General features: G+C 38.4%; 1 protein-coding gene across 6 annotated transcripts in view; it reads right to left on the reverse strand.

Annotated features, from left to right (window-relative positions):
* Positions 1-1,797: 1,797 nt before the first annotated feature.
* Positions 1,798-14,038, reverse strand: part of Pde1a (phosphodiesterase 1A) — a 288,051-nt gene continuing 275,810 nt past the window's right edge. For 5 of the 6 annotated variants that reach the window (XM_028884593.2, XM_028884591.2, XM_028884592.2 and 2 more), the window contains 2 exons: positions 6,283-6,399; positions 1,798-4,286 (listed from right to left, as the gene is read on the reverse strand). In XM_028884593.2, the coding sequence (XP_028740426.1) occupies positions 6,326-6,399 (74 nt within the window). In that variant the 3' untranslated portion in view covers positions 1,798-4,286; positions 6,283-6,325. The remainder of the gene's footprint in view (positions 4,287-6,282; positions 6,400-14,038) is intronic. The other variant, XM_028884590.2, reaches the window with a different exon arrangement.

The following is a 14,038-nucleotide window of genomic DNA, read 5'->3' on the forward strand; positions in this document are numbered from 1 at the left end:
GAAAAGAGACTTAAAGAACAAAATCAGAGTGTAAGCTGTGGTGGGTTCTTGTTGCTGTTTTGAAATATTTATTTGATTTTTAATTATGTGTGTAAGTGTGTGTCTGGTGGGTGGTGTATGCACATGATGACATTCTGACAATAGTGATGCCACTAGATGGTGAGAATGAGGGGGTGAGTCTGCACATGGCAGGGACAGTGTACCAGACATCAATATTGAAGGAAACACAGCAGGGCTGAGAGTGTGGTGGACAGAGATGCTTGGAAAAGTCAAGGAAGAAAAGGGAAGTGAAGGGGTGTGATAAAGGAACTGTTTCTTTTTCAGTCCATGGAGCGCTGAATGACATGTTTGAATATGACTGAGGAGAAACAGGCCTAGAAGCACTTTTAGAGGATAAGGATGAATCAGAAACAGAAAAGCAGTCAAAGTTGGCATGAAAAGGCTTATCATTCTGAAGACTCATCTGATGCTCACACACAGGAGCAGGCTTCCCCACCTTTCCCCTACCCCTCAATGAAAGCACTTCCCATAGTAGGACCACTATGTCATGGATCAATCCTTTCTCTACCTCTCTGGCCTCCTGATCTACCTACCGGCCTTCCTCCGCGACATCTTCGATGTCTCCATTTCTGAGAACACCTGGGATGTCAGAAATCTGCGTGCTTTTGCTATTATTTTTACCTCCAGGACTACTCCCAAACTTACCTCACTAGCCTTGCCTCCCTGTCAAACTCCATCTATGCCTCCTGATACTTCTTCTTGGGCACCCCACTAAGGCCACACAACTTATATTTCCAGTTATCTTTTTATCTCATCCTGGGAAGATGAACTCACTTTTGGTGGCTTCACTTAGATCCCTGGACCTGCCACACCTGATCCTTTCCCTTGAGTTTCCCAGCTGAGTTCAGAGGTATAAGTTCCCCCAAGCAATTGCTTCGGTGTCACAAGGTGGATGGTACCAGTGCAGCCATTATTGAGGGAAAGCCACAGCAACCATCAGTACCACACCACAGGCCACTATATCTAAGGCAGAGATACCTTAATTGCTGCCCACCATATAGAAAGTGCTGCTAGAGAATAAAAGACCCACTGCTACCCACAAGGATAGTGTGCTGTTCTGCTGTGCCCCATGCTGAAGTGGTCCTGACTTAGTACCTACTAAGGATGTTGCATTGGATGCTTTCATGAAAAAGATGGAAGGGCTGCTGTGCCAGCTTTTGATTCCAGAACAGGCTTCTGCAGGACTTTGGTTCATGGAACCAAAAAGGGGCTTTTTATTGAGCTTAGATAAAGAGTTATTCCCCTCTCAGGGTACTTTTAAATATCAGGGCAAGGCACAGCCTAGAGGTCAACTCTGTTAGGAAGTTACTGGACAGGCAAGGTATTTTCAAAAGTGTGAACATCTAATCCCTTCTGTGCCACATTTTATCCAAGGTCTTGCAGAGAGAACATGTCTTGTGTTTTCTCTCTTCTTGGAAGCATCTAGAATGGAAATGGCTACCTTTGCATGTGGCATTCTGAATACTACATATAAATTACAGTGAATCTGGATGGCTCATCTATAAAACTTGAGGTTTCTAGAAAAGAGACTCTCATTTCCATATTTATATGTGAGCTATGCTTTTAGCCAGGCATTTGCATCTAGTGATATAATGATCAAAGATTGTTTCCTTTCTAGAACCAAGTCATGTTCTGAACAAACTCAAATCAGTTTATTTGCTCCCAGTTTCTCCATATTTCCCCAAGCTTTCAACATTCCACTAAAATAAATTAAACTGAACACTAAATGAGTCAGGATATTTTCCATCAAATGTGATTTATTTAGCAATCATGTATAGTAGGAAATACAGAGAGTTTACAGCATAATAAAAACACAAGAGTTGTAGGCTGCCATGTTAAAAATGTAAAGTTCTGGTTAAATGAAAAGGCATATGAACTTGCAAGTATATGGTATGGTGGGTAGCTGTGAGTGAAAATGCAAAGCAGTTGCAGCAGCCTATGGAAGGAGACCGTCCTGCCTCACAGTGTGGACTCACACCAATATCTGCAGAGGGACAGCACATGTGACCTCCAGTCTGAGCCCTGCTTACTAGTGCCCAGTAGGAGTGGTCTTGCAGAGAGACCAAGCAAGGAAGGAAGGGGTGTGGAAGGCCAAAGGCAAAATGGGAGACAAGGTAGGGAGAGTGGAGATAGGAAGAGAGAGAGAGGTGAGGAGAAGGGTAAGTGTGACAGCTCTGAACAGTGTGTCTCCCCAAGTCCCCCTGCAAGTCAGTCACAGTGCTCTCTAAGTCACATAACTTTGACATTTCGGGTAGCATGTAGACACTGACCAATGTGTGTATTCCTCCATTTATATTAACAAAGCATGGAGATCAAAGGAACAAAGTGGATATATTTGCTATGCCATGAGCGGAGCAGGCTTATAATTTATTCTTCTCTCCAGAGATTCTAGCTTTACTTAAAGACAACTGGCTCAATTAGGAACAATAGTAATTAAATTTCTTAGACTCTCAGATTCCACTTTGAAAGCAGAATATTATTCTAGATGGTAAATATCTCAATTTTTAAAAAAGAAGACATTAAGAGCAGTAGTTACAGTTTCTCCATAAATAGAAATAAAAAGTCCATTTCAAAGGACAAAGGCTATGATGCACATTTCTATAAATCTTCTCAACACATTATTATAGAGCAATCTTTACTGCTGACATTTAAAATATTCATCACATTATAATGTCTATGATACAATTTGATTATTTAGCTGTGCTCAGCACAAGATCTAGACAATACAAACACTAAGAATCTAATTCACAGAACATTTAAAAGCATTTTATACAGTCTACACACAAATATATTTTAAATTACAATAATGCATACTAAATATGCATAGAGAATATGGCTTACACATTAAAGTAGATCTAAGTTGTGAGTTATAAAGACCTCACTACTTAGGCTTGGGGCTTAAAAGCTTCTGGTCATGTCCTTCTCTGAAATATTGCTTAGCCTTGTGGAACCTGGGGGGCGAGAAGCAGGTGCAAGAAGCAACTCATTAAGATGGACAAAACCTTCTGCACACCATTTAATTGACAGTTACTCCTGATTCTTTCCATCCAATTTCCACCTTTCATGATGCTCACCATCCCTGAAAGGTATGTACAGTGAAAAACTACAATATCTAATTGGGCTTGACCATTCTTGTTAGCCAAAGCAAGTAAAGGCCCTTAGGCAAGGAAAGACTTCACACATGCTCAGGCAAAACATGGCAAAGAAGCAGAGCCTCTGAGGGTTGCAGTTCATTCTGTTCAGTAAAATTAAAAAGTTACATCAAATAGTGTTAGCTGTACAGAAAAGCATGGGTTTCCATTTCCATATACACAACTGAGCATGAATACACACACTTACATCACACACACACACACACACACACACACACACACACTCATACACACACATTCTCTCTCTCTCTTTCTCTCTCTCTCCTCTTATCCTTCAGCCTGTAATATATTCTTATATTCTAATAGGATCAAATCCTAGAAGGAAAACTCTGCTTTCCCTTCAAGTACCTGTCTCCTGCAATGGCTGATGCCCCTTGTGACTGTGGACCTAGAGCAAGCTGTGACCTGCAATGTGGCCACACACAGGAGTGATACATTAGTGCCTTAGAACCACAGGGATGGTTGCAGGATGATCCTCTGACTTCAGGGGAAGGTAGCACTGTAGCTTCCCAGATGGAGACACAGTGAGGTGTACATCAAGTCACTATGTGGCCGCTCTCATGGTTGGTGTTGCTGGGACTTCACGAACAACTGAGCAACCTTGAGTCTCCGTCTGTGCCCATGCATTTAAAAGAAGGCAGTCTCACCACACCAGCAGTGCAAGAAAACCCCGTTTTCCATCATTTGGATTTGCTATTCTTTTGCTCCCCCCCCCATTTAAAATTTTGTTGTAGCAGCACTCTGAATAACACAGTGCAAGAAGCACACTGGGAAATGGTTTATCTTCTGCACAAATTAAACGTGACAAAAGTTTGAAACTGTCCGACTTTCAGTGTTAAGAGATTTTTCTGGCTTGATTGAAGATGACCGAATTACAGAGGGAAAACAGTGGCAGAAACAGTGGCCAGAATCCTAGTCACAATTCACGGTACTTCTTTGCCCAGTTACTCAATTGAAATTTATGTTCTTATTCCTTACAGAGGAGTCCACTAAACTGGCCTGAGCCAACTGTATGTTCAAAGAGGAGATTACAATATTTTAGAAAGCCAAGGACTTTGCATGGTTTTCATTTCCCTGAAATAAAAATCAAATAAAAATGAGATCAGAGAAGAGATGGGAAGGTAGGCTGGATAGATGTTGGTTAGAAGACACAAAATTTCAATTAGATCACAGAAATAAACTCAAAAGATGTATTTACAAGTTGCAGTAAATAATAATTATTATATTCTTAAAAAATGTTGAGAGCAGCTCTTCCCCTAGCCAGCAAAAAGTGATAAGTATGGAAGGTTATACGTTTAATATTTGGTTTAATTTAATCCTTCCATGAAGACTACAGGCTTCAAAACATGTTGTGTGCATTAAATACAAGTTTGGGCAATTAAAAATGAATTAGGAAAAGATAGAAAACATCAATTTTGTCTACAAAGGTGTCTGCCACTGAGTGGCCATTTCACATAGGACTTATACACTCTACCAGAAGTAAGAGATTTACCACTATGACTAGCAATTGGTTTATCTGAATTATTATTTCTTCCTAGATCTGCTCTACATGTCTGTGTTTGCAGTTTCTAATTGTAGTAGGTCTTTTTCATACACTGAACAGTCATTTCAGTAAACACACTGTTAGCTTGTATTCCCTACATAATTTTGGGAAAATGTTCATAAATATTGTAGACCTATACAATAAGTGTTTAAAAATGCTGACCCAAAAGGTTTTCTGTGTGTGTGCGTGTGTGTGTGTGTGTGTGTGTGTGTGTGTGTGTGTGTGTGTGTGTATACGTGTGATGATATATAGTAAACACTTGGTTGCAAATGTTCTATTGGAAAAAATATTGCTTAATTATGCTTTAGTCAGTTTTTTTTATGATAGTTACATTCCAAAAGAACTTTTTGTTACTTAAAATATCTATAATAGTCTACTGTGTTTGTTTTCTCAAAAACATACTTTAAAGTTCTGTCAGGCATCAGCAGGACCCAATAATTCATCTTTTAAAATAGCACTTATTTTATTAATTCTTTGAGAATTTCATGCAATGTATTTTGATCATATTCACCTTAGATGGACAGGATCTCTAAACGTAATAAATGAGCAACCTGTGTGGAATGTGGAGAGTCATTATAACTGTTGCTATCAGTATTAAATATAGAGACGGGCATGAAATGCTAAAGAGCCACTGGGTGATTTGATTTATTTTCAAGCTTCTTGTATAAAACAGCAATCACAACCACATTGGGATACTTGACGTAACATATCTAAGATTTTTCACCAGTGAGAATCTTTGCACAAATATTGAAGAATGACCTTAAAAGCCAAATCAGATTTTAACTCTTTCAAACCAGCATCTGAAGAGGCAATGGCAACATCTCAAGGGTGTGGTATGGCGTCTTCAGCCTTTTCCCTTGCCTGCATTACTACACCAATATTAGTACTCCTTACAACACTTGGGATTTGTTTCATATGCATTTTCTTGTAAACTTTAAGACATCTCCACTATATATGCCATCCTTTTTAATTTGCTGTTTCTTGTGTGTCCTTCCAAGGCAATAGTTCTTTTTTAATGTACATCAATATTAATATATCAGCTCATTAAAACTTCATATTTCTACAGCATCATTCCTAGAGTTATCAGTCTGTCAGACTGAAAGCAAGTCCTAGAGTCAAATTTTAAAAACAAGTACCATGATTGTCCATAGATTTCTACCAAACATGAGATTTGTGTTTATTGTCAGGAACAGTTTATATTTCCTATATAAAATAAAATAGAAATCAGCATATAAATAGTTCCCATGTGTCAAAGAAAAAGTAATTCTCCATCTTCTCCCATTGTAGAGATTTCTTTACTGGAATTTTCTCATAAACCCTATAAAATATAGCTTACTATCCTTAAAGTATTAAAACTTATACTCAGTAAATAAAAATTGTGTTGATATTTTAAATTTAGTTGACGAAAGAAAGGAATATTTAAAAAACATAGAATATTTAAATGAGGTCCTTTGCTCTAATGGTGTTAGAAATTAGGTGCGGTTTTTTTTCTTTTGTTTTTGTTTTTTGTCTAAAAAGTAAGATTACCTCATATGTTTAAAACAACTGAACTCTTAAAGTTTGTGCAGACCTATGGACGTGTGTCAGCATGCTTTTCTTCAGCATTTCCTAAGTCTTCCGAGTTCTTATGAAGATCAAGTTCACCTAAAACATCAAACAACAAACAGGTAAGACAAAATTAGCCTTTGGGGGGTAAAAAAACTAGCATGCCAGGAGCTAGCACTTCATGAAGTGCTAAAGGGTGGGCTTCATAATAGATTCTTCGGTGCATTTCTCCGAGGAGAGGATGCTGCTTGTCTTTTCAGCCTGTGAGTTTACAGAATGCAACAACATGTCTTCTCATGGTTATTTAACCTTTGAAGTTGCAGCCTAGTCTGGGAACACAGAAATGAAACACATGAGAGAAGCATCTGTGAAATCGCACATGGGACTGCATGATTTTTGTGGATATTTCTTTTACTGAAACTAAGTTTAAACAAATCCTAATGGCCAATGTCTTTAACCACTGACTGATTAGCTGCTATGAATTTAAAACAAATTAAATGAATATGAGAGACTAGTAAAGTTTCAGATAAAATAGCCTGCCAAAACAAATGAATGGAATTTATAGTCTTAGAACTTTATATAAACTCCAGCTTTATATAAACCCTGAAGATAAGGAGAGCATTAGTGTGGAAACTGTTCTAATGCTTCCTAAGACATTGAAGAGAATTGATCAAAAATTGAATAGCGAAGTTCCGATAAACATAAATGGAGGTTCACGAGCTTCCAGGACCAGTACCAGTGCAGTACCGTTTGCACCCGATGGACAGGGCAGGTATATAGACTGACTCTTTATCCTGTGAGTTCATGGGTATTGTGTTCAGATACTTCTCACTAAGGACCCTGACTGGATTCTTCACCCCAGCCTGTTCACAGAATAAGAACAGCTGGCTGCCTTACAACTGGCCAGAAATTTGCTGCTATATTTCCAGTTCTTGTTACATTCAAATATGTTCACATGCAACCCTCATGAGGCATTGGCTCCCAAAATGCACTGGAAGAAAATCTCAGTCTTCTCTGCATTGGCTCACTTAACTCTTCACTCTCTCAGGTAAGATTCAATTCCATCTCCAGTGTGCCCTGAGCTACAAACTCTCTCTTTCCCAGGAAACTTTCTTCCATTTATTTGGGGAAGGAGGAAGCAATTCTACATCTCCATTGTAGGGATCTCATGCATGGAATTTTCTTCATTAACCCATTTCTATTTTCAGCAATTTAATATTTCGTTTATTTGAACTGAGACTTAAAAGTTTATAACTGGGTCCTGAATCTTCTTCGACATTGTTCCTTACAGCTTGGTTTGCTCTCTGACATTTATCATCTTGGAGTCTTGGTTTAAACTTCAGTCTCAATATTCTGTTATTTAAGACCATGTTTATTTAAGATTAGAAGACCAAACAGCCTTCACCAGAAAGGAGAAACGACCGTGAAAAGAATGGAAGGACTTAAAAGAAAGTGGCATAAATATTTATCTCATAAAAAAAAAATTGGAGAGAACATTTATAATGTGTCAGGACACTAGAGTCTACTTCAACCAGATAATTTTATCTCTAGTGAAATCTTATCAGTAAAAAAAAGAAAGATGGACAAAATAATATAATAGCAACAATGCAGCAATTGAAAAAGATAGCTCTTATAACGATGTGCAAAGTACATCTAAGAGAAATCGTGTGTGCAGTTAGAAAGGCAGTAAGTATTATGGCCAAGCCCATGCTTTGGCAGTACCAAAGGCGTGTCCTTCTTCCAAACTGTAAGGTTCTGGTGTTTACATGCACACACACACACACACACACACACACACACACACACACACACTCACCAAGTGATTTCATTGAAGCTGGGTTGCTCATGAAAATTACAAACCTCATATATCTAAATCACATTATTTTAAATGCATCTTTAGTCACAAAAATCCTTTGTAATTCATTTGGGTATTTTACTTGTAAGTCACTCTTAGGCATATCATTTGACGTCATCCTTTCAGAAAGGAAGAAATAACTGGGAACCTTCATTCCAGTCATTTTAAATAGCCTCAGTTGAAGGCTGGTCTCTGTAAAAGAACTTGGAAACCATCCATGGAATCCAAGCTTTCAGACTTTCCTAATGTGATCTGGCCCCTTCTTATAGTCTGATCAAATGTATATTCTTCTTTGTAAAATAAAATATATAAATAAAATACATGCAGTTCAGAAGGAATTCCATTTACACTATAATACAATGTCAGCATAGTAAGGGATAGAGTGACACACAGTGGTACTACATGTACCTCTTTGGTAATTCTGTGACTGGCAAGGACTATCTGCACATACTACTACCATATATTTTGTGTTACCTCAGCCCAAACTAACAATTTAATTGACCTTGGACTAAAATTGCTGAAATAATGACTCAATAAACTTTCCCTTTTTTTTAGTATGGGAGTGAAACACTGACTGACAAAGAAAATTGGTATCAGAGTAGGGGAGCTAGGACTCTGACTATTCCCAACAGTGTGAGTTAGAAGACTTTAGTACTGGTTTGTAAGTGTGAGTTTGGAACAGAGGAAAACTATGAGGTGGAAAAGATCTACAGTGGTGTAGGCACACATTAACAAGAGATTCTAGTGAGAAGTTGGAAGAGAAAATGCCAATAGGAATGAAGAACTTAAAGAGTACTCAGAAGCTTTCAGACGGAAACGAATATTCTTTGGTGAGGAAATAGAGACCACTTGTGTTACACTGTGAAGAACTTATCCACATTCTGGTCATGCCCTAAGGTTTTGTAGGAAGTTAACTTTAAAAGTGAACGGAAGAAATTTCAATGCATTTAGTCTGTAGTTTAAATATTGCTACTGCTTTTAGCCTCTTTACATTGAAACCTAGAAACAAAAACCAAATCTGAAGGATTATAAAAACTTGAAAATTTCCCAGAAAATTATTATGTTCAAAGTTAAGATCAAGGAAGGTGTGTTTGCTAAGGAGATGGGTAAACTAGAAAGAAGCTGCCAAAGAGCTTGAGATGTAACAGAGAGGCAGAACTAACATATACAACGCCCTAGATCCAATCCTCAGTACTGCAAAATTAAGAGAAAGGAAAAATAAGAAACAAGGAGAATGAGGAGGGATTAGATTAACAATACGAGTAACAAGAAGCCACCACCACCAAATATTTTGTACTGAGCCCACAGAATAAGAATAGCATCTTGAGCAGGTCAAAGGTCTAAAGGCATAAACTTAATTGAAAGATTAATTGAACATTATAGATTGTTCTTCTAGCTTAGGGTGACCTGGGGAAGTGTTTCACCTGGCTCATCACTCAGGCACTCAGAAACTTCTGCAGACATAGTTCATGGGACCCTAGCTGCTTCCTGAGCCGATAGCAAATCTCTGCATTGTCCATATGACGATGGCTTTTCAAGCACGTAGAACAGAGGAGTTTAGGGGTCATGGAGGATTGTCAAGTGCATGCAGTGTGGCATGGTTTAAGTCCTTAGGTGCTGGCCCTCAAAGTGTAATGTCTGAGACTGTGAGAATGAAGATAAACATGCTTTGAAGACTTCAGGAAGTTAGAGATGCCAGAAACATGAAACATTCCAAGGAAAGTTTTAGGCACTTAGTAGAGCCCGTCCCAAAGAGAGGCCAAATTACCAAGGGTATAAGAACAGGGCTTTACACATTTCAATGTGCTCTTTAGAAACCAGATATAGAGCTATAGAATTTAGCCTTTTTCCTCTTGGGTTTTGGTCTTGCTTTGGTTTTAGCTCTCCTTTTACTTTTAATCCCCCATTCATCATTCTTTGGGATGGCTTATTTACTGTGTCATTATATTTTGGAAGATGTAAGCTTCTTTGTAAATTTCATAGGAATTATTGGTAAAGTTTAGCCTGACTCTCTAAGGAGACAGCCAGCCAGGGGCTGAACATCTGAAACTGAGCCAAAATAAATCCTCCTCTGAGGATTATTTTCTCCAGATTTTTTGTCACAGAGACAAGGAACCTGCCGAACACAAGTATGTCATTTCATAAAGTGGTACATAAACTTTAAATTAATAAATTGCCAAATGGTCTTACCATTGAGTTCTGGATAGTAACCAACAATATTGGAAACAGCCTATAATATTTGACGGACTATAAGATCCCATTGACTGAAGAGTCAAAAAGAAGTAACCCTTTCCCCGTTGTTGGGTTTTATTTGCCAACTCGTGGTGTCTAGTTGGGGCTCTTTCCCTGTGTTATATAGTACCTCCCATTTAAACTCTTGTTATATGTGTATATGTGTATATTTTAGGAAACTTCCACAGTAGTAGGCTTCCATATGGCTTTTCAGAAGGGCTTTAGTGTTTGTTGTCCATCGCCTCCTCTACCCATCCCTGCATTTGACCCTTCCTGTTCCATTACTCCTCTTTATTCCCTTCTATCACTGTGCTCGATCTCCCCCATTTGGAAAGATTCCTTCCCCCCCCCAAGTCCCCTTACTATTTTCCTAACCTCTATGGGTATTTCCAATGAAAGACACATATCTAGAGTTTCAAAGCTACTTACTATCCACATGTGAAAGAAAGCATGTAATGTCTGTGTTCCTGGGTCTGGTTTACCTCACTAATGATGATTGTTTCCAGTTCCATCCATTTCCCTGAAAGTTTCATAATTTCATTTTTCTTAATAGTGGACTGTCATCTCCATAGTGAAAACACATCACATGTTCATTAACCATTCATCAGTGGAGGACATCTGCACTGTTTCCATTACCAGGCTAACAGAGCAGCAGGGGACATTTGTGAGCAAGTATCTCTGTGGTCCTTCCAGAATATGCCCAAGTTGTATAGCTTGATTATGCAGTAGGTCTCTTTGTAGCTTTTTGACAAACCACTACACTGATTTCCACAATGGCTGCATAAGTTTACACTCCCACGGCTGCTGCACCTATCACAGAGATTGTGATAGTATGAAAAAATCATGTACAAGCTCAAGTCAGAAAAATAGGCCAGCATGCGGAGAAGGGAGGTTGATACAAAGTCCCTCCCTGAGCATAGGTATTGTGGGCACTTGAGAACAGCTGGAGAAGAAGTGTCGGTTTTCTTTAAGGGTGTGATCCCTGGTAGGTCAACTGGGCTCCAGGGAAGACTCCACACCCAGGAATGTTTGGGAATCACATATTGGACTGGGGAACTTAATTTTTATCAGAATCAAATGATAGGCTAAAAATTGAGTATGAAAGTGGTGCTAATATTTTTATCTTTTCTTTTTCTTTTATAGACAGAACAGTTGTTTGTGCTATTGTTTTATGTACATTCATCTAAATCAGTTTCAGGAATTGAAACTTGGAAATAATAATGTGCAAAGGGTGGCAATGTTTTGGCTGTGCTGGAAGTACTCTGATAGCTGGGAATGTGAAGGTGGGTGTGAACAGGAATCGCATCTTTAATGGAAGAGGCATAGCAGAATCATGCAAACATAACTACCCAAATTTTGAAAGTAAAAAAAAAAATGAGGGGTTTGATTTCAGTGTGGCACTTCATAACACAGTGTTACTACCATAAAGAACCATTTCCCAAACTGCTATACTTAAACAGTATCAGAATGTAAAATCCAATGATGAATTCACATCTGTAACCTTACTAATTATCTACAATATATATATATTTGTATAAAATTATATGTGTGTGTGTGTATGTATTTACTTACTTGGGGCATGTAGCAGTCACAAGACAACTTACAGGAGTCAGGTTTTCCCTTTCACCATGTGGATTCTCGGGATCAAATATGAGTCATCAGGTGTGGCAGTGAGTGCTCTTACCCAGAGTCATCTGACCAGCCCTGGGTCCATGTACTTTAAAGGAAGCTCCAGATGGTATAATAACGATATAGTTAAATTTTAAATTCAAAAATGCTTATGAGTAGCTAATATGTGATAGCCTTTCTATCTTAAGTTCTTGATGAAATCTACTTGTTCTTTAGCACAAATGTATCAATATGTCTTAATTTATGAAATCATGGAAAATCTGAGTAAGAAAGGGCACAAAAGCATAAACTGGCAAGAATGACATGTTAATATTAGTAATCACAGCAACAGCAAAGACAAGTCACAGAGAATGTTCACAGTATGCCAAATCTATGTTTATTGAGGCCAAATTTATGCTTATTGAGGCCAAATCTATGCTTATTGAGGCATCCTTTTTTTTTTTTTTTTTGGTTTTTTGAGACAGGGTTTCTCCGTGTAGCTTTGCACCATTCCTGGAACTCACTCTGTAGCCCAGGCTGGCCTCAAACTCACGGAGATCTACCTGGCTCTGCCTCTCAAGTGCTGGGATTAAAGGCAAGCACCACCAACACCTGGCTGAGGCATACTTCTTACCACTTAATCAATTTCACTTTGCCCAAAGTCTCATCTATGTGTGGGGCAGATCTGAGCCTTCTACTTGAGCTACTAGCTGCTTCACAAACCTGAAACTGTTGCTCACACAAGCTGGCTTCTTGAACCAAGAGGGTAAGTGTACACTACCTTGAAAGAGCAAGAATATTCTTAGTTTTCTGAAAAGAAATGTTACTTTAAAGTTTCAAGATGAGAAGGAAATAAATGTGATATTTTTCAATTCCATGATAAGAAAATCTAAAAAGATTTCAAACTCAGTTCTTTGGGGATGATAGAGATGTTTGACAGCAAGAAATGTGAGCAGCATTTTGTTAAAAGCAAACATACAAACAATAAACCAAACCAAACCAAAAACAAAAACCCTAGGATTCTATTTTCACTAGTGCTCCTGGCTGTAAACACTGTAGTAAAAGATAAGCTAAAAAGTACTCAAAAAACAATCCAACAAAAATCCAAGACTCACACAAGACCTATACCTTTTGAGAATTTCAAAGTAAAGAGATTCTAATGCGTGGAGAGGTAATAACAGACCTGGACTGCTAGGAGAAGTAGGTCATTAATGTTAAAACTCATCCATCTGTGTGTGGTTCTCTATCCTCGAGAAATAACAATGTGTAAATGCTGTCATTTTGTGTTGACAAATTCTTCAACCCTCCGCTCAGACCAGATCATCTACTGCAGTTCTCAGTGATCTGGAGCCATACATGGTGCTTTCCATGCAAGATCAACCACAGCCAGAGTAATGTCTTGTCTCTAACCCAGAGACTGCAGGCAGCCTGACTGTTAGTGTTAAAAGTCCACAAGCATTCTTATGGGGAGGTAACACTGTGTTCCTACCTTGGGAGGAGGGGACTCGGGAAATCATGTGTGTATCTATTTTTCCCAATTTTTATTGTTTTTTCCCTCCCTCTTCTTTCATTGATCTTGTGAAAGCTAAAATCACTTACAGTCATTATGAGACTGGGAAACACAAGTTCTAGCAAATGTGAATCAGACATCGAAGAAAATTCAGCAAATCCTGGCAGAATGCCTGATCTTAATTCTAGCAACCACAAGATGGACCTCATGCTGTTCTGTAAAAGCTGCTTGACAGAGCCATACATGAATTGAATTGAAACTATAGAATATCTCCCAAAGTTTTGTTTTTATAGCAGTTGCTTCTACCAAATTTTTTTTTATAACATCAAGTCTCAGAATGTTTACTGGGTTGGTACCTATGTATTTGAGTCCTCAGATCATCCAAGAGAGAAACCAGTCCTATACACCTACTATACTTGAGATGAGGAAGACCCTTGTGTTTTCATAACATTACTCCCTTGCCATTTGTGTATATCCTGTGTATATATTCTTATCTAACTTTGCTAACTATGGGGAGGGGTTATTTGAAAGGA

Source organism: Peromyscus leucopus, chromosome 4 (assembly GCF_004664715.2).
Source record: "Peromyscus leucopus breed LL Stock chromosome 4, UCI_PerLeu_2.1, whole genome shotgun sequence".
Classification (NCBI taxonomy): domain Eukaryota; kingdom Metazoa; phylum Chordata; class Mammalia; order Rodentia; family Cricetidae; genus Peromyscus; species Peromyscus leucopus.